The sequence below is a fragment of the Podarcis muralis genome, chromosome 6 (assembly GCF_964188315.1).
Source record: "Podarcis muralis chromosome 6, rPodMur119.hap1.1, whole genome shotgun sequence".
Lineage (NCBI taxonomy): Eukaryota > Metazoa > Chordata > Lepidosauria > Squamata > Lacertidae > Podarcis > Podarcis muralis.
The window spans coordinates 79,688,142-79,708,192 of NC_135660.1; the positions used below are offsets into that span (position 1 = coordinate 79,688,142).

Below are 20,051 nucleotides of genomic sequence, written 5' to 3' on the forward strand. Positions count from 1 at the left end.
GGCAAGGCAAGTACAGTAATTTACTCTCCCAAGCAGCAGCAGCGAGGCTTCTCTTTCCCCCGCGCTCTCCTGGAGCTGCCTCTTTTCTTTCCTTTTTCCCCTTTCTCCAAGGCTTTTCGCTTTCTCTCCTAAGTTGATTCCTCCTCCACACCACGGCGTTTCCTGGCTGCTCCCCCCCTTCCCCTCTCTCTCCTCCTCGCTCTGCTTGCCTTGCCCTGCCCTGCCTGAGGGCGCCCTGAGGAGACTCCGCTCTCCTTTTTGACCAGGCGAGGTGGAAAAAAGGGGGGAAAGTCTCTTCCCGCCCCCTCGCCAGACTCCCTGCTCGGCTCGGCTCACTACCCAGGCGGCCAGTGGAGAGAGTCTTGAGCCGCTTAATTCCCAGCAAGGAATTAGCAGGCTCGCTCCACCTCCTCCTCCTCCCGACTTTGCTGCTGCTGCTGCTGCGCGGATTTTTTCCTCTACCGACGGCACGCTGTGCCTTGGAGAGGTTCCCGCTTCCTCGAGGGGGGCCGACCAAACGCGCCCCCCAAAATGTTGCGCCCGGTGCGGCCGGCACCCCTGGCACCCCCCACGCTACGCCACTGCTCCTGCTTAAACCTCAGTTAGAGGATTATTGCTGCTGAAGCAACATTTGAAACTCTGTCTTTGTGCACCCTTTAACCTGATCCCTGGGTGAAGCAGTGCCATATAATCTTGCAACTGTTCCCTTACCTCAGCCTAGACCTTGCCCCAGCTCCCCTGTTCTTGCTCTGTTTGCCGAAACCTAGATCTCTACCTGTAGCAAGAACCACCCAACGAAATTGCTCAAAACGGAACAGTTTGCTTCATTTGAGTGAAAAAGGATGGTCCCCAAATCACATCGAGAGAGTGGCTGCTCAAGATTGTTCTAAAAGCACGGAGCTGGGATAGCTCAGTCAGTAGGACACAAGACTCTTATTCTCAGGGTCTTGAGTTTGAGCCCCCCCTTTGGGGGCTGCATTGCAAGGGGCTGGGCTGGATGACATTTGTGGCCCCTTCCATTCTGCAATTCTATGAATAGATAAGGAGCAAGATGTGTGTCAGGTGGTGGAGAGGCATGTAATGATAATGAACTGGGGCAGTAAAAACTGTTTCAATAATGGTCAAATATGCCCACATGTCATTAGCTAAACACATAGGTAAATGTTGTATCATTATCACTCTAAAACAGTAACTTCAAGATAAAATATAGTATGGAAAGTATAGAAACAGTAATGGAACAGCGTATTATTCCAAATGTAGCGAACCTACAAATTCAATGGAACAGTCCAATATACGGTCGTACCTTGGTTGTCAAGCGGAATCCATTCTGGAAGTCTGTTCGACTTCCGAAAATGTTTGACAACCAAGGAGCGGCTTCTGATTGGCTGCAGGAAGCTCCTGCAGCCAATTGGAAGCTGCGTCAGATGTTTGGGTTCCAAAGAACGTTCGCAAACTGGAACACTTGCAGCGTTCGGGAGCGAAAATGTTAGAGTCACAAGGCGTTTGGGATCCAAGGTACGACTGTATTATTAGCTTCTTGGCTTCTATACTATCAGCAATCCTATTACTCTTTGGAATTTGGTACACAATGTGCCCGAAGTTCTCTAGGTGATTCGGTCAATTAAACAGATTTTTGAATGATATCTGTATATATGAATGAAAAGGTTCTAAAAATTAGTAAGAAATTATAAGATAGTATACGGTAATTAGTTTAATGTCAAGTTTTGTACAACAGGAAAATAGAAAAGGTAAAGGCATTGAGGGGTGGGGTGGGAAATCTTAGGTGTATAAATGTAGGAGTGTATGGTGAATTGTATTATATTTTGAACTGACATTGTTTTGTAATTTTTGTTTTTTCAAAAGACCATATATAATAATGTTATGTTATCAAGTAAATTCAATAAAAAATTAAAAGCAAAAAAATAAAAAAAATAAAAAAACAGATTTTTGAATTCTGCTTTAATATATCTATAAACACCCATAAAGACAGTCAGATCAAAATTCGCACATTATTAACCGAGCCACATTGCATGAGATGTCATTCCATTTGCCATCTGGATACAATTCTATGCAGTCCTCTTCCACCCCATTGGGTTCTTTTGGTGCCCAGTTTGAATATTCCATTGTTTCACCATTAAGATGCTTGAAGATGCCTTCTGTCTCCTGGTCATTCATTCCAAAAAATACTTTTCTTCCCATTTTTGCAGAGAGTTTCAGTGCAGCATTGTTTTCATTTTCATTCCTTGGAGAAGCAACCTGGCCACCAAAATGGTTACACGTCGCTTTTGAAGTCTCATAATCACCGTCATCTCCATTAGTCACAAATAGTTTCCCTCCTACTCTTGTGCTGTTTGAGAAAATGTAACCTAGAATGGCTAACAGACAATACAATCAAAATTAATTATTTCAAATGTGCTTTCGTCATTAATAGCCCAAATTTAGGACCTGGGCCTGATTCATACAGCAATTGCTGTACATTTAGTTGCTCAAATGAGTGGTTTGGTTGCATTAAGGACTGTGTAATGTCAGAGGATGATATTAATGGCAACCCGTACATCTTTCATCAAGGTACACAAACAACTAGCTTACCTTTCTGGGTTTTGCTTGCAGTCAGCTGCAAAGCCTTCAGCTCTCCTTGTAAATCACTGATTTGAGTTTTGAGCAGCTCAAGTTCTAAAAGGCAAAAGGACAGTATTGTTCTTGTTCTGTTTGTGTTAAAGTATAAAAGATTGCAAAGGAATCTGCTTCAGAAGTGACAAATCTCAAATCCACCATTGCCCTTCTCCCTGCCCCATTCAGTTTCTCATTGTCTTAATTCCAGAAGAGTGTTAGTCTTTGCAGCAAAATCAGCAGTGTCTTGGCAGAACTTAAAGACTAGCAAATGTAATGTCGCATGCATTTTTGTGGTTCAGAAGAGCTCACCTCATCAGATGCATAAAGTTGATAGTGTACACAATGAACCATCCATCAAGGAACAAGGAAACTATTTTCAAACTATAACAAATCAGGTCAGGTCTGGTTCAGACTCCACTCACCTCCCTTACCTAACCATAGTGATGTTGAGGCCACAATCATAGCAGGCTGAAAAAAATGGCACCATACTTCCTTGCTCATCGAATCATAGAACCGTAAAGTTGAAGAGACCACAAGAGTCATCTAGTCCAACCCCCTGCAATGCAGGAATCTTCTGTCGAAGGTGCGACTCAGCCCCACAACCCTCAGATTTAAGAGTCTCATGTTCTACAGGCTGAGCTATCCCAGCTCATGTGTATGTGTATGAATTGGTAGTGTCACATGGGACTTTATATGAGACTGTTTGCTTCCATCAACTAGAATCTGCTTGAATCAATAAATGAAACATTTCTGTTGTTGATTGAAGTAGCAGTCCTAAAGAATCATGGGAGTACAAGGCCTCAGTTTAACCAGACTGATTTTGCAGCTGTAATCAATTGGCCATTTTAATTAAGACAGATATCTAAAGCAACTCTAGACTTTAATACACTTATATTTCAATAAAGACATTTCCTCTCCCATCGTTTGGAATGTTTTACTTTTCGCATGGAACCACAAAGTTTAGATTCTTATTAGCCTTGTGTATAGAACCCAGACAAATTTCAGTAAAATCTCTTGGCTTGTGTGTGTCTGCAGTTGTCCACATCCCTTACCTTTTCCTCCACATTCACCTTTCTGACCACTTTCCCCTTTAAGGCCAGGAGGCCCAGCTTTTCCTGGGAGTCCCTGCATTCCTCGTAAACCTGCCATTTAATCCAATGGATAAACAGAAAAAGATGAACTAATGAGCAACATAATGCATGGGCATTCTTAGGTTATAGTTAAACATATGAATACACCAACAAATAGTTATTTGAAAGGGCATTCTGCGGGAAACTGGGGGTCTTCATTGTTGCCCAAGTGTGCTCTGTGTTCCACCTCTTTGGAGGAGAGTGACCAGCAGTCTTTTCTAGTTGTGTTATTTGAGATCCCTTTTTTGTGGAGAACCACAGATGGAACATGGGGCCTCCTCCATGCCAGGTATGTGCTTTGATTTCCTCCTAATACTGAGAGAGCAACCAAGATGATCAAGGGTCTGGAAACCAAGCCTTATAAGGAACAATTGAGGGGATTGGGTCTGTTAGCCAGGGAAAGAGGAGACAGGGGAGATCTGGTAGCCATCTTCAAATATCTCAAGGGCTGTCACATGGAAGATGGAGCAAGCTTGTTTTCTCCAGCTCTGGAGGGTAGAACTCAAACCAATGGCTTCAAGTTACAAGAAAGGAGATTCCGGCTAAACATCAGGAAGAACTTTCTGACAGTAAGAGTTGTTCAACAGTAGAATGGAATCCCGAGGGAGGATGTGGTCTCTCCTTCGTTGGATGGTAATCTGTCATTAAGATTACCGCCTTAAGAGCGGCAAGCCACACTCCCTGAGCCAGCCGATAGGCTGGCCAGGGTATGACGCGGCAGAAGATTCCCCCTGTATGCGTGAGGCTGAGAGCCAGCCTCAGTGCGGGAGTTGGGGGCGGGAAGCCCGCAAACCCACCTCCTCCCTAGGGTCAGAAATGGCTTTAGTTGATTTAAAGACTATTTACAGAAATACTGTAAAATTAATGAATGTTAGAAAAATGTTGGAATGAAGTTATATGGCTTTAGTAGAAATGTTATAAGGAATTAAGTATAAATAGATTACTAGAGCATTAAAGGGAGAAATAAGGTTAAAATGTGTTAAGATAATTATAGGATAGAAAATAGAGGAAGATGGAAAGGAATTGCTGAAACAATCAATAGACGTGGAATACAAAAAGGGAGGTGTGAGGAGGTCGTGGAAATTAGCGAAAGAAGGATAAAATATTGAAATTGGACTGTGTTTTAAATGGTTTTTGTTTTGTTTTGTTAGTTGTATGTTAGTGTTTTCTTTTTTATTATATTGTATTGTATTATTGTATGTTTTTTTCTTTTTTGGTTTTTTGTAGTGTTGTGTTCAATTTGTTGGAAAACTAATAAATATTATTATATAAAAAAAGAGGAAATGGCTTTAGTTGAGATCTTTGCATTGCAGGGAGTTGAATATATAGCCCTCAAGGTCCTTTCCAACTTTACAGTTCTATGATTTTATGACTACCATTGGATAACTCTTGGAAATTCCTTATGCCATACCTTGCTCTCCCTTTTCACCTTGAGGACCTTCCTTCCCATCTCTTCCTGGCAGTCCATTGCTCCCAGGGATGCCTGGCAATCCATTGCTTTCAGGAATAACCATGCAGGCTGGCACTTTCTCTTCACAGTTGCATTGCTCCGGATCTGACATTCTCACCGATGACGCTCCCAGCACAAGAATGCAGAGGACATGGCGTTGCATTTCTCGATGATGAGATCTAAGGCAAAGCACAACAGCATTTGTATAGTTAGTTGAAGGCGACGTCTCTGCCTGGGGCCATGCCAGATAGTACACCTGAGCTTACATAAAGTGAGATGAGCACCGCAACCCCAGAGTCGTTCACGACTGGACCTAATGGTCAGGGGTCCCTTTACCTTTACATGACTGAATCCTCTTCGCTACAGAGAGTTCCACACACACAGCCAAAAAAGGTCCTCAGTAGTTTTCTCTCACACACCAGGAATTTGTGTATAGGAATCTTTTTTTCTCAGGGGCAAATTCTATCACACACTTGCAGTCTAGTTTGGTTTGGTCTGACTCAGGTTTTGCCACCTCATAACTGGGCCATTGTTATCCTAAGCTAAAGTGGAAACAAGATCTTACAGCGGGGGTCACAGGTTTCAAGTTCTGCAAGGCAAATACTTAAAACATAGATTAGGATCTTCAGATTTCCCAGGCTTATTTGCCACAGTTAGGGTCAAACTAGATGGCATGTTATCCAGTGCTTTATTGCTTGTATGAATGGTTTTTTAAAATAATAAATAGCAAGAGAAGGGTAAACCTGACTTCACCTGTGGTATAGTTTTCAATTCGTGCAAAGAACACATTGCTATTTACTCCCACTGCCCCACCCCAAATCAGAGTGAACATGAGGGGGTTTTTTTGCGGGGGGGGGGGGGAGTAGCAGAAATGTGGCAGCAGGTCCTAGCATGTATTACAATGCTCAGGGGACATTAGTCCTCTTCAGGTAATTAGTGTCAAATGTGTGCAGGAGAAAGTGAGCCACTGGTCTTTCTCCGTTGCCCTCCATTACTGGAAGACTGCAGTGGTCGAGCCTGCTCTCACACAGTATTGACATACTAGCAAGCCATTCAATGGTCGGGTACACACCATGTATATAAAGCACATAACTTGTCCCAAAAACTCATGGGAACTGCAGTTTATTAAGGGGTGCTGGGAACTGTAGCTCTTTGAAGGTTAACTAAAGTTTCCAGGATTCTTTGGGTGAAATCATGTGCTCGAAAAGTCCACTGTGTATGCAGCCAATGCCTGTTAGCAGGAAGCACTCTCTGATCCCTGCTAGCAAGAAGTAAAAACCTGCTTGCTCTTTCCATTGCAACAGCTTCATTACAGAGGTGGAGATGTATGTGTATAACAAACTAGGTCAGCAGTTGCAAAACCAGTTAATCATCAGTTTCATTCCTGGAAATGGTTTGGAGTGGTTTCCCCCACAAAATCGAAAGTTTGCTAGATGTTCACCATAGGCGAGGGCAATTGACCTGTGACCCTCCAGGAGTTGCTGGACTTCAGTTCCCATGCTCCCTGATCATTGGCTATGCTGTTTGGGGATGATGAGAGCTGGAGTCCACCTACCTGGCAGGACAACAGGGAGGAGGAAGGGGCTCCTGCTGAGGGGTGTAGCTGGGACTGGGACACATTGGGGCAAGCAGGGGATGGGGATGGAGAGGTTGGTGTAAGAAGTACTTACAGGGTGATGGAGGATGACAAGGGGGTGAGGGTCAGTGCACAGGAACCAAAGCAGCAGGACCCATCACCAGAGCCAGAGGGTCCCCTGTCTCCATGAACTCAGCGAGCTCTGAGACGTTGGGAACAGTGGGAGATGTGCTCTAGGAGGCTGAGGCAGGCAAGGGCCCACAGCCCAGTTCCCAAGCTGGCCAGGTGGGCCTCGCTAGCTCTGGGAGAATGTGTGTGATTCCTCTGCTGGAGTAGGCTTAGAACAGGTGAGGGTCATATTGCTCATCAAGCCCAGGTGCTGCAATCAGTAGGCAAGGCACCAAAGGTAAGCAGAACTGAGGTGCTGTGTCTGCACATATTGAAGGACCTCAGCATGGATGTTCCAGGATTTCCACAGGACTGTGTTTTGGGTTTGACTCTGGACTGTACCCTGATTGCTGGACTTTAGACTTGGCTACTTGGATGGACCCTGAACCTCATTTCCTGACCTTCAGACTTTGGACTTCACCTGTTTGGATTGACCCTTGGACTTTGAGCTTTGGACGTGGCACAGTGACTTGCCTCCAGGTAGGCCAGGGGTTCAGGACACCCCACGGGTGACTGACTGCCCCTTTAGTATATTGGGGGGGGGGGATTTGAGAAGCACCGATTTGGATTATTTTATCCCTGCACAAGAGTAAAAGAAATGGATACCTATGAGGACAACTCTAGCTATGTTACAATCAAGGTGGCAGAGTCAAGCAGAAATCTTGATAGGTTTGAATTTCAAACCTTAACCGATGGGATTAATAGGCAGGTCACTCTAGTCTCTTTATTGCCCAATGTTTGACGTGATATTTATCCATGTGGGAAAGGTCGGCTAATCTGATGATACATGTGTGTTAAACTGCTCACCCTGTTCCTGTAAATAAGGAAATTAGTTTTTTAAAGGCCACTGTGAAGTGGGTTGGAGTATATTCTGGGAAATCAAGAGTTCTGACATCTGCCAACGCCAGCAGCTTAGTTGATTCAGATAAAGTATTTATGTACACGAGAACAGAAGGTGTGTGACCCTTATGGGAAATCCATCTAGGGTGGCAAGCCAGATTTTGCCGAGTGTTTACCAACTGGGGCTTGTATAATAGCAATGCCCTGTTAGTCCTCAGGATATAGCAACCAGAGTTTATATGGCTTCAATTATGGCATGACATGGCTAATACCAACTGCTGGGCCTATTTATGTGTGAATTTAGCTACCTCAGGCTTCCTCAAACTCGGCCCTTCAGATGTTTTTGGCCTACAACTCCCATGATTCCTAACTAGCAGGACCAGGGGGAAGGGATGATGGGAATTGTAGTCTCAAAACATCTGTAGGACCGCGTTTGAGGAAGCCTGAGCTATCTCCAGGCTTTCATTTGAACAGGTGAAGTCTCAAACTGCATAGGGGAGAACAGGCACACAGCCCCCCCTACATCCCAGTTTATATCATCACCCCCCCCCAAAAAAAAATTGGATCTCCAGCTGTTTTAGGGCTACAATTCCCACCATCCCTGACCACTATTCTTGCTAGCTAGGGATGATGGGAGTTGTAGTCTAAAACAGCTGGAGACCCAAGTTTGGGAAACACTGGTTTATACTATTAGTAGCAAAATGGCTCCCATCATGCTAGTTGAGGTGGGGGTGAAGGGAAGGTTTACACACTGTGGCATCCCCAGGGACCTTGTCTGTCCCTGTACAAAGTCACAATGCACTCTGATGTGGGGTCTGTCAGGCCTGGACCATTCAGACTCTAGTGTGTCAGGCATCCACCTTCCATATTGTATGCCACATTTCCACAGTTCAAACCATGCTCAAGGTGGCTTACAACATTAAAAAAAATCATAAATCTGCAACATAACAACAGTAGTCCTAGACAATAAATAAAGTTAAAAAGCACACAGCCAAACTAAACCATTTCCACAAAAATCACAAGATCTAAAAGATACCAACAAATTAGCAGCAACAACCCACACCCCAACAAAAACAGTTCCCAGCCCAAGAATCGGTTCAGCAGCCTCAGCTTCTGCAGCTGGAGTCAGTCCGAACTCCACCTTCCCAGGACAGGTGGAAAAGGCCTACAAGGCAGGGAACAGATCTTCCAGGACTCATAGCCAAGTTGGTCTCTTCAGGACTTATTCTCATAACAGCCGTGTCCCCCCCGTGACAATTTATTCTTCGCTATGGCAGGGATGGGAAACCTGAGGCCATCCAGATGTTGTTGGACTTCAACTCCCAGCCAGCATGGCCAATACTCAGGGATAATGAGAGTTGGGAGCTCAACAACATTTGGATGGCCACTGGTTCCCCATCAAATGCATCCATAGACTCCACTCGGGTTGGGGTTAAAGATGCTCACTGCCTTTGTTGACCCCAGATGTTCAGTGCCAGGTTTGTTCCTATCTACATAGTGTAGTGCAGGCATAGGCAAACTCTGCCCTCCAGATGTTTTGGGACTACAACTCCCATCATCCCTAGCTAACAGACCAGTGGTCAGGGATGATGGGAACTGTAGTCCCAAAACATCTGGAGGGCAGAGTTTGCCTATGCCTGGTGTAGTGCCACCCTTTCATATGAATGGCTCCGTGCTGATCACTGGCCCAAGTCATACCATTGCCTAAAGTGGAGCCCATCCCAAGGGCCAGCACCTTTACAGATCTTGTTGCACCATTCAGACACCAGTCCCATTTTTCCACTGCTCTTCCCCCACCCTCACTGACCCACCCCAAATTAAGGCTGCTTCCTTCACCCTGCTGAATGCCACTCCTGACACTGATTTTGGCTTCTTGGTCATGCTAGGTTGTAAGGAAGCGGCTTTTCTAAGAACCGATTGCCAATTGACCTAAATCAGTCAGTGTTAATCCTGACTTGTTTGCTCTCTATATGTATAATGCGTTTGCAGAGCTGAAGCCAAGATGCTCAACTTCATTTTCCCACCCTCACTCTCATTCATCCAGCAGAGTTATTTATTTTTTGAAACATGATTGCTTTGTTCCTTGTTATTCCTTTATACTCATGCCAGGTATTGATGCAGACTTCCAGTGTCAGGTTTCAAAATCCTGCTGTAGCTTATTTTGTTGCCTGTTTGGGTGCATAACTCAGGAGTAGGGGTAATAAGCTTGGTCAAGCTGGATTTTATAGGAGAGAAATAAAATGAAAACATGTCAGATTTAATCCTTGGGGGTATTGGTAGTTTTGGCAAGTTCAAACTTAGATACATGATATATCAGTCTGTATAAATAGCAGAGTATCTATACGAAAAGAAGTGTCCCGTATGTATTTAACTGTTTAAGAAATTTAGTAAGTGACCACTCACACCACCAGATAGCAAAAGAATAACTATTAGCCAACACTTGGCAAATACTGCCCCCCTCCCCCATATTACAATCTATCTTGGACCTGGTCCTCACCAACTGATTGACAAAGTGGAAGTACTGGGAGCCATGGGAGGAAGTTTATAATGTCCTCTTGGGTTTTAGAATACAGAACAAGGGAAGGTTGAGTGTAGTTGGACATGCAATCACAAATGACTTGAGGGAGGACATCCCAGTGGTGCGTACTACCACTGAGAAGACTCTTTTGTCACCATGCGATAACTGTCTGCTGGTCATGAAATGACCACTAGGGTCTCTTTGGAAGATCTTAAAGATTGGATTGTTCTGCACCAGGGTAGGTAAGCTGTTGTAATACATGGGGTCCCTAGGTAGTCTCCCAACCTGGTGTTGATCAAACTCAGACCTGCTTAGCTGCATCATGTTCCCCCAGGCCATGCCCTGGGCTCAAAGTCTATGGCATGGCTCAAGGCCCCACTGTTCTTTCACCAGGGAGTACGGCCAACCTTGAAATACGAACCTCTACTTTCCCTGCGACCCCTCTTTTAACTCTGCCAAAAGTGATTTTGGCACAGCAGCAACACAGCAGATTAACAGGGTATTAACTTTGCAGGTTAGTTTGTGAAAAGTCATGATTTATACAACAGTGAAGGAAAAATTACTAGCTTACCTTCTGCAGATCCACTCCGAGTATGACCTAGCAAAATCTGATTACAGGACCTCCCAGCCCCATATCACTTAAAAGTGGTTTACGGCCTGTTGGATCCACCCACTCTCTACCTTCTTGTGGGAATTGCATCTCCTGACCCTACCCCCATGTACAAAATATGTAGCAATGGCTCTCAGATGAAGAAAAGTCCAGATGAAGCAAGAACTATCTGGGGAAACTGCCAATATATCATTGCTGACAAGTTGCTATTTGTCAAAGCAAATACCCCCCCCCCCCGTTTTTAAAGCACAGCATTACACAACAGTGTTGCAACATAATATGGCTTTCGCTGCTACTAAAAAGACAATTTTCACTTGAGGGAATGTTGGATTCAGAACTAAATCAAACAAACCAAAGGTATTTCTGTATATCTTTTATTTTAATCTTGCACACTCTTTTGTTAACTTATACAGGGAAACCCAGTTGGAAAGGATGGGACTCAACAGTGCCATCTGGTGCCATAGTGTTATATCGCATATACAACGCATATAAAACACTTTTTTACCAATCTAGCTGAGTCCTTAGTTTGCAAGTTTTATTCTGCACCCACTACTTCAATTTTGGTAGAATTTGAGCACAAAGTTGGCAAAAGTCAACTTTCCCTGCATCTGAAGTAGTAAAATAGTTACCACTTCATGGGGTCATTTTAAAAAAATTCCTCCATCCTTTCTTTTTAAAAATCCATACAAGTAGAAAACGAGAACATTAGGGAGAAGGCAAAGTGGGTGGTACCTGCTTAGCACAGTTTTTGCAATATTGTGAGTCGCATTAGTGCAAATGTATAGATACATTTTTGCCAACTGGTAGTCTCAAGTATCCAGGGACAGTCCCAGATTACAGAAGCTGTCCTGGTTTCTGATTTGATCCCAGAATATCCTGCTTCTCTTTAGGAGTTCCCTATTTTCATTGGAGTAATGTTGAAAGGTATGTAGTCTTTGAAGGTGTTGGGGAAGGATTTCTGTAACAGTGAACACAGTGACACCAGCTCTCCCAGTGCCAGGTTTTCTGCTACTGCCTGTGTGGCTATTTGTGCCACATATTTAAAGTAACAAAAATTAAATGAGAAGAAGCAGAGGTGCGCGGCTCTGCGCGTGTAGGACACTGTATTGTACACACCTGCATAAGTTCACATTTGAAATATCCCTGGGGGAAATGCAAAAGGAAAATGTTGTTCCATAACAACTGGAACAATAATGAGGGGAAGTTGGTGAAGTACCTGAGATTTCAGAAAGTGAAAGGCCAGGAAATGGTGGAAATCAATGCCAAAAATGGAGGAGGGACAGAAAGATTTCCCAACTGATTCTGCAGGTTAAGTCACTCCCAGTGTTCAGAGGTCATAAATCAGGTTAGGGAAAAACAATACTGGAATAAACAAGTGGAAATCGCAGATGGAATGAGCAAGTGGAAATGCACGGGTTTGCTATTGCGTTGTGTGGCTTCAGAGTGAGGAGCAAGATGGTACCGTAATGAGCAAACAGGCTAGTGTGGGTTGTGTCTCTCGAAATGGATGCCTGAGTTGCGTAAAAAGAGGACTATGTCAAAATACAGACAGAGTGGAGGAGATGGTTTCTTGCTTTGTACAGGAACTGGGGGCCAGTGGATAGTCCCTATTCTCTAACAGGGTCACATTGGATATTCCCAAATACGATTGGAGATCTTGCATATCTTGCAACTGGGCAGAAGTTGGCAGCCAAGATTAAAACTCACACACTATTAACCGTCTTTCTGTGCAGGACTTGTCATTCCACTTGCCATCCTGAAATATTTCAATGCAGTCCTCCTTCCCGCCAGCATTGTTTGGCTCTTCGCTTGCCCAGTTGGTGTAATTGACTTCATTGCCGTCCAGGTGGGCAAACGTGCCTTCTGACTGCAAGTCGTTCATTCCCAGATAAGCTGCCTTGTTGTGACGAGCAACTATTTGCTGGATGGCTGCGTTCTCCGCAGAATACCTCGGAGAGGCAAGCAGACCACCGGCCTGGAAGCAGGTAGCTTTGGCTGCCTCAAAGCTGCCTTGGGAGCCGTCGGTTTTGAATAGCTTCTCACCAACACTTCGGCCATTTGGGAATAAATGAGCTAGAGGAATAGAGAATCAGTTACAGCTGCGTTAAGTTTTGGCTTCGTTGAATGGTACTTGATTAGTTATTCCTCCTCCTGGGCAGTCTGGGAAGGTTGTACAAACGGAAGCTCTAGGTTGAGCTCTAGGTTGGGCAAAAGATTCTATGATCCCTGATCCTTTTAAGAGGATATAGCAGGGACTGAACTGGAGGTCTTCTGCAATGAGAAGCAATGAGAAGGTATGGTCTGATCCCTTTACTGGAAAAGGATTAAACACATCCTTCTTCCACACCAACTTGCATCTTGCAAGTTGAAAGAATCACAGAACTTGATGGAAAATGTATTTTGAGTTTACATTTTAGCTAGCTAATGGGTGGCACTCTCTACCACTTTTGTTGATTCATGCTGATGCTTAGTTTATTAAGATGAAGTTTGGGTAGTGTCTTTTAGTTTGAACCTTACGAGTTCACATTGATATTTAAGTAATCTTTAGTGTGGGGACTTATCAGACTGCACTGTCTCTCTGCTGGTTTGAAATGCCCTTAGGAAATGTAAACAGCTGCTAAATCTGCTGTGACTTTAACTATATAATTATGTACAAATATGAATGGGAATCAGGTTTGTCATAAATCATACAATTAATGCTTTGGTCATATGAAGCTTAGCAGTTCTTCCCGTGTCTAATCCCCACGTCCAAAGTCAGAATCAGGTTTAACTCAAAGCTAGCAAATCAGAACTAACAACCTTATTAGCAATGGAAAGCCAACATAGTTACCATTTTAGACAGTAGGGGCCCTCCCTCAGCTGGCAGTTCAACTTTCAAATAAAATAAAGTAACACCACAGTGAAGAATTTGTTAGCAGCTGTGTGTTTGTTGTGGCGTGACAGACAGTGCATTCAACTGCCCAAACCCACCTTCAGGGCTGTTTTAGATACAGTCAGTAGCAGGGCCGGATTTAGGTAAGCTACTGAAGGTAATGGGACCTTTTATATGTTCAGCTGTCCTTTGTCAACAACAAATTGTCACTCTTTTTTTGTGTTGAATAGATGCTATATGGTAATTTATGGACCTAATAGATATCTAAAGCCATTTGTACATAACAAAATATGTATTTTATCAAAGTTCTGTAATTGTTGAACTGAAATACAATTAAGAAGTTTATCTTACATTTTCGAAATGTACATCCAGTTTTTTCTTTTAATTTTTGGGGGGACCCCCAAGAGAGTAGGGTCCTAAGCTAGAGTTTGTTTAGCTTATAGATAAATCCGGCACTGAGTAGTATCAGCTGAGCTTCCTTCCTAACAAACTAATCTATACAGAAGGAGATTGTTTTGCCATTTTGGTTGGGGAACCTTCAGACATGCAACCCTGCCCTTGCCACTTGAAGTGGTACAGTCCTGAGAAAGCTTACAATCTGTTGATTTTATAAATTATCTCTTAGAGCTTTAACTCCAAGAGCCAGAGCAGCTGGATTTAGGCTGCATCATCATATTAAAATCAACATGTAGGTCCCTCTGCAGGACACTTGATAGATAACTTCATGCATTTCACAGAAAATGATATCTGATATCCACATTCTCGCCAGTCCGCTCCATTTTCTCACCATTTTGGTTCCTGAGCATAGCGTTTCTCAGAGCCTCCACTTGTTCTTTCAAACGGGCCACTTCAGATTCCAGTTGCTGAAGTTCTAAATGATGTAACAATAAAGACAAAATTCTTAATATTGAGATGTAAAGCATATACTGAGAAAAGCATGACAATGAGAGGAACCACCTCTGTGATAAGCCACAAGTGCAACGTCAAAAACCTCTGGATTCTCCGCCTCTGCTTCTCAGTTTTTGAAAAAGTACTTTAATAAACACAGCAAGTAATGCAGTTCAGAAGTCAAAGCTGCTGATTTAAAAACAAGTCAGTGACCCTCAGTTGTCTAACAAAACTATTTTTGCCTAGATTCAGCTGGACAGGAGAGGAAATTGTTTGGTTCACATTTTCATGCAAGCCTACCTGATTAACATCTCCAAAACCCACACACTAACCAAAACTGGAATCCTATCAATCAGCTGTCCCAGAGCTGCTGATTGAGGCCACCTCCACTAAATAATTTGTTCTCAGTAGGATTCTGGTTTCTCTTTATTCTATTTATTTAGTAAACTTTTCCAAAAACACTAATTGGAGTCAAAATTGAAGCAAAATGGGTACAATGGGTGAGTATGATCAGCCTTAAGTCAGCTCAATAAATAGATTCCAGTTTGTTTGTTTTTGTTTGTTTGTTTTTAAAAAGGACTATGGGAATGCAGTCCCGGCTGCTTTGTGCAAATGCTGCAAATCACCACCACCACCTATTAGGAACTTGGACCCACATATCTTGTTTGAGATGTGATTGTTCTCACCCTGATTGGGGCGCAGGTAAAGGATTTTGCCAATGTGGTTTCTCTAACAGCACTCTTATGGAAACATGATACTATATCAGGCATAGGCAAACTCGACCCTCCAGATGTTTTGGGACTACAACTTCCATCATCCTTAGCGAACAGGACCAGTGGTCAAGGATGATGGGAATTGTAGTCCCAAAACATCTGGAGGGCCGAGTTTGCCTATGCCTGTACTATATCCACCAAGTATGCTGTTATAGGAATGACATAGATGGAGGCATTTAGGAAGACTTCCTAATAGGTGTAGGATGAACTGCATCAGCAACTGAGTACCTATAGAGAGGGGAGTCTTAAACTACTGACATTATTGTTGTATAATGAGCAAAAAAGCCAACCATTATTCCAAACTGACTGGCATAAAGCCTATTGTGAGCATTTCTTGGTGACACTTGGGGAAATACAGTGTGGTCAAGTCTTGGAGCCCCTGACCATGGGAATGCTCCTTTTATAGGTTTACAAAATGTGTACACTTAGAATTTTTTGAAACTGAAACAACTAGGTGACCCTGGTCTACCTAGGTCTTTGTACTGACAACCCTCTTCTTTCAGTGACGGATGCTCTCTGTGGCACAATGGGTCGGTGCGTCTGGCTGTTTACTGGGAAGGTTGGTGGTTTGAGCTACTCAGGGATTGCTGTGGGCAGGATCCCTGTATTGCAGGGGGTTGGACTAGATGACCCTTGGGGTCCCTTCCATCTCTACAATTCTATTATGAGTTTATCAGATCAGGCTTTCCAGAGTCAGGTTTTTTGAAGAGTCATCAGGAAGTGGCATTTCCCCTTTTGGGTTGTTTTTGTTCTTTGGTCATTTGTTACTAGTTGGTTTAAATGTGCCCTCTTGTGGTATAATAGAGACATAACCAAAATAAATGTGCAGTTAGTTTAGAAGTGATGGATTTTCTCATCAGTTGTCACAGGGAAACGTCGCCACGAAGTGAGATCGTTCTCTGTAATTATTTGTCAGAATAAACGTGCTCCCTCACGGTGCAGATACAGCCACAGAAAAGGCAATGTTTGTTTGCTTTAGGTGAAATTATATCTAGATTTCAGATGGCTGTAACTTTACTACTACCTGGTGAAGGAAAGTGAAACCATTGAGATGATGCCTTGTACTTTGCAAATACTCTTACGTGAAAGCAGGTTGCATTCAGTGGTTGTCTCTTCAGTGCCCAGAATGATTGTCCACCAGAGAAGAAAGATGGCAGATTAGCAGGTAGCTAATCTATGAATAGGCTCCTACCTCTTGCTCCATGGTCTCCCTTTGGTCCTCTTTCACCTACTAGACCCCGATCTCCTTTATCGCCTTGAGGCCCAGCTTTTCCTGGAGGTCCCTGAATTCCTTGGGGTCCTAGACATCATGGGATTAAATGAACATCAAGAAACACCAGGAATAACAGGAAGTAAGAAATACGAATCCATGGTCAAGTTCTACAAGAACATCCGTTGCATGGACAAACATTTAGATCCTGATCAAACCTTGAGTGGCTGGACCAATTATGGTGGTGATGTGCTCATACTTTGGCATCAAATACAGAAATACTTGTTTTGAAAAGTTCTGACTAATGGCTAATGGCTTATTTTACACTGAGCCACAAAGCTCACCTCAGATTGCCTTATTGTAAGAATCGGCAGCCGTATCCCATCCCATCAGGGCTACCATTGATTCCCTAGATACCAAACCAAAGCCAAGAGGGGTATCCCCAAAAAGTGACAATTAGGATAGCGTCAGGGGTGGCAGAAATGACAGGGTCCGGTTTGGAGACACACACGCAGTGGTAGCATCCCAATGCTGGTCACTTCGCTCCCTCCTCAGAATGTTTCCCAGTCGTGGTCCCTCCCCTCTTGCTCCAATTCTAAGGCGACGTGGGAGAGTACAAACGCAGGCAGGCAATGATCTGGAATTTAAAATGGCCGACTGCGCTGCAGAGCTCCACCAGGCAATGGGCCTTTTAAAGCAGTGCTGCCTAGTTGGGCAGGGCAGGGGCCAATGTCCAGATGGCCAGCAAGTTTCTGCCCTGGCGAAGCAGCCGCTGGCTGGGCTGCCACGGTCTTCAACTCTGATGGGTATCTGCCCCCATTCCCAGGGCATAGGGGCTGGTCAGTGTGTGCGGTGGGGTAAAGAGGCTGGAGTGCAAGGGGCCATAAACGTCGCCCCAGGGAAGGCAATGAGCAGCCATTGCTGACCAAGGTCCTTACTACAAAACAGTCCTCTTTTTAGGATTGAAGTTGTTGAGCATTTTTTAGGATTTTACCCTAGGAAATAAATTGCCACAGGGGCCGGATTAAACTGACCGGCGGGCCAGATTAGGCCCCCAAAACAGACTTTGGACATGCCTGCACTAAGCCCACCCCTGACAAGTCTTTGTAACTTTACCTTGATCACCCTTCTCTCCTGCGGGACCCGGCAATCCATTGCTCCCAGGCATTCCAAGAATGAAAGGGCACGTGTTGTCCTTGCCTGCAGTGGGGATTGTGCTTTGTGAGAATGCCACCGGCAAGATAAGGAAGCCAAAAGTCCAAAGGAATCCCATGCCTAGAAAGTTGATTTTAGAAGAATGCATGTATAGCCTTTTCAGCGTGATCCATTGCCGTTTTTACAAAAAACAGTTCTAAAGTGATCCCAGTAAAACAGTTGTGTGAAATGATGATTTTGTTAGTCTTGAATGGAAAAAAATGTTATATGTAAGATATAATTTCAGGTACATTTGAGTCAATTGGCAAATGCACATAAAGAGTAGTAACTGAGCATATTTGAATAAAGGCTCAGGAAACGTGTATCAATAGCACCAAAAGGAGGTTTTGTACACTGGATGCTCAACACGGCATAGCCTCCCTGTAAATTTTGCACACATGTTGCACAACATGGAGAGTTTCAACTAGGGATGGCCAATTCTGCATGTGTTCATTCATAAATCTGTTCCATCCCATTTCTACTTTAAGATGTGACTTTCTAAAAAAGAGATCACACACACACACACACACACACAACATTTTTAAATACTTCCTTCATCTCAACATATGGATTTGTAGTTGCATTTTATGCTAAAATACATGTTTTATAATCCATTGTGGTGAAAAAAATTAGCAAAACATAAGAAATAAGTAATATTCCAAAATAACAATTACATAACAAATGCATCTGAACTATATAACCATGCACAATAACAGCAAATCTCAAAGGGGGGTGTGTGTGCACTGGGGCTTTAACCCTTTGCCCCCAAATACGTTACCAGTTTGGATCCTCTCACAGCTGTCATTTGTATTGAAAGGAAAACCTATATTGGTGTGAACAGGAGCTTTTCTAGTGCAAACAGCAAGCACAAACCTCTGATTTGGATGGGGACCATAGCGGGCCCCTCTAAAAGGCTGAAGCCCCCCTAACCAGTTTGTGATCTGAAACCTTCCCTGAAATTATTTGGTTTAGGAAGCCATTCACATTTGTGAATAGTGTTTCACCTACCTACGTTCTGATTTGCAGCAGTCTGAAACAGTTTAAGATAAGAAACCCCCTTGCTCTGCTTGCTGAGATTCTAAAGCAGCCCTTCTCAAACCTGGGTTGCCAGGTGTTCTGGAAGTGTAACTCCCATCCTCTCTGACCACTGGCCATGCCAACTAGGAATGATGGGAGTTGTAGTCCAGCAACATCTAGGGACCGACCCAAAGTTGAGAAGGGCTGCCCTAGAGGTTGCCCCAATACCTATAACTGAAGGTGCTGTGGACTGAACCTGTACTTATAACCTAATGTGCTTATATACAAAACTGGCTTTAAAATGTCGTAGGGAAAATGACAGTTGGGGGATCTTGAGGTGGGATTATGAAACTAATTGTGGTCAGAAAAACCTCAACCTTCTCTGAAAATGAAATTAGAAAATGAAAATAACAAGATATAGAAATGATGAGGGAGTGCATTGGTTCAAAACCATATTAAAAAGATGTTATAGGTTCTGTTAGCAGAGGGAAGATGGAGCAACAGCTGCCAGGAAGAACACTGCAAGATTTCTTCTCAGGCAAGTCATAGAAAACCCATCTTCGAATAAATTTATTATTATTATTTGAAGAGGCACCCCTCCTGTGTGAGCATTTTCTCAGGATAGGTTTAGTGGCCACAATTTTTATAAGTGCTTGTATTAATCATCCTTGACGTTTAAAAGGTCTTGAAAAATATTTTAATCTAACCAATTAACCAACTAAGGCTGTATTCCTATACCCTCTCTCTCTAGTGTACTCTCTCTCTCTCTCTCTCTAGTGTACAGGCACAGAAAAGGTTCCTGTTTTCAGGATCACACTTACCTTCTTCAAGTCCAAATTTTGTTTCAATATTGGTGGCACCCCAGCGTCCTCTGTGTTTATCTCTCAAGTGAGAATATTCTCTCTCTCTTTTCTTCTCCCACCCACTGTGTTTATCAGTTGAAATTCCATGGAGCAAAGTTCAAGTCCCCACCCACTCCAGACAACAGACAGTCTGGAGCTTCTACAATGTAAGATAGGGTGGGTTTTGGGTCATCCCTCCCAAGTTGTTGACCTTTGAGAATACATTTTGCAGCGGCGTTTTGTTAAAAAAAATAACGTACGATTCACATGTCATTCCATAAATCAATAAGATGATTGCAGTAGTGTAGTGTAGCCTAGTGTAGACTTTGGGGCGGGGCCCACCTCAGCAT

General features: G+C 43.5%; 2 protein-coding genes and 1 long non-coding RNA gene across 5 annotated transcripts in view; 1 reads left to right on the forward strand and 2 right to left on the reverse strand.

Moving 5' to 3' along the window:
- Positions 1-1,942: 1,942 nt before the first annotated feature.
- On the reverse strand, positions 1,943-11,022 carry LOC114597100 (pulmonary surfactant-associated protein D-like). 2 transcript variants are annotated; one of them, XM_028729208.2, is made up of 5 exons: positions 10,867-11,022; positions 5,155-5,372; positions 3,666-3,755; positions 2,590-2,673; positions 1,943-2,375 (listed from the first exon to the last, which is right to left on the reverse strand). In XM_028729208.2, exons 2-5 carry the CDS (start codon positions 5,354-5,356, stop codon positions 1,996-1,998), a joined length of 756 nt encoding a protein of 251 aa, XP_028585041.2. In that variant the 5' UTR covers positions 5,357-5,372; positions 10,867-11,022; the 3' UTR covers positions 1,943-1,995. The 2 variants fall into 2 exon arrangements, with proteins under 2 accessions (XP_028585041.2, XP_077786735.1); XM_077930609.1 differs by lacking the exon at positions 3,666-3,755.
- Positions 5,398-20,051, forward strand: part of LOC144328056 (uncharacterized) — a 62,446-nt gene continuing 47,792 nt past the window's right edge. The window contains exon 1 of the long non-coding RNA XR_013393292.1: positions 5,398-7,417. This is a non-coding gene — a long non-coding RNA (uncharacterized LOC144328056). The remainder of the gene's footprint in view (positions 7,418-20,051) is intronic.
- On the reverse strand, positions 11,264-19,838 carry LOC114597101 (pulmonary surfactant-associated protein D-like). Of its 2 annotated transcripts, none has more exons than XM_028729209.2 (5): positions 19,681-19,838; positions 17,765-17,923; positions 16,631-16,738; positions 14,565-14,648; positions 11,264-12,978 (listed from the first exon to the last, which is right to left on the reverse strand). In XM_028729209.2, the coding sequence occupies exons 2-5, from the start codon at positions 17,919-17,921 to the stop codon at positions 12,602-12,604; spliced, it is 726 nt and encodes a 241-aa protein (XP_028585042.2). In that variant the 5' UTR covers positions 17,922-17,923; positions 19,681-19,838; the 3' UTR covers positions 11,264-12,601. The 2 variants fall into 2 exon arrangements, with proteins under 2 accessions (XP_028585042.2, XP_077786734.1); XM_077930608.1 differs by lacking the exon at positions 19,681-19,838 and adding an exon at positions 18,851-18,980.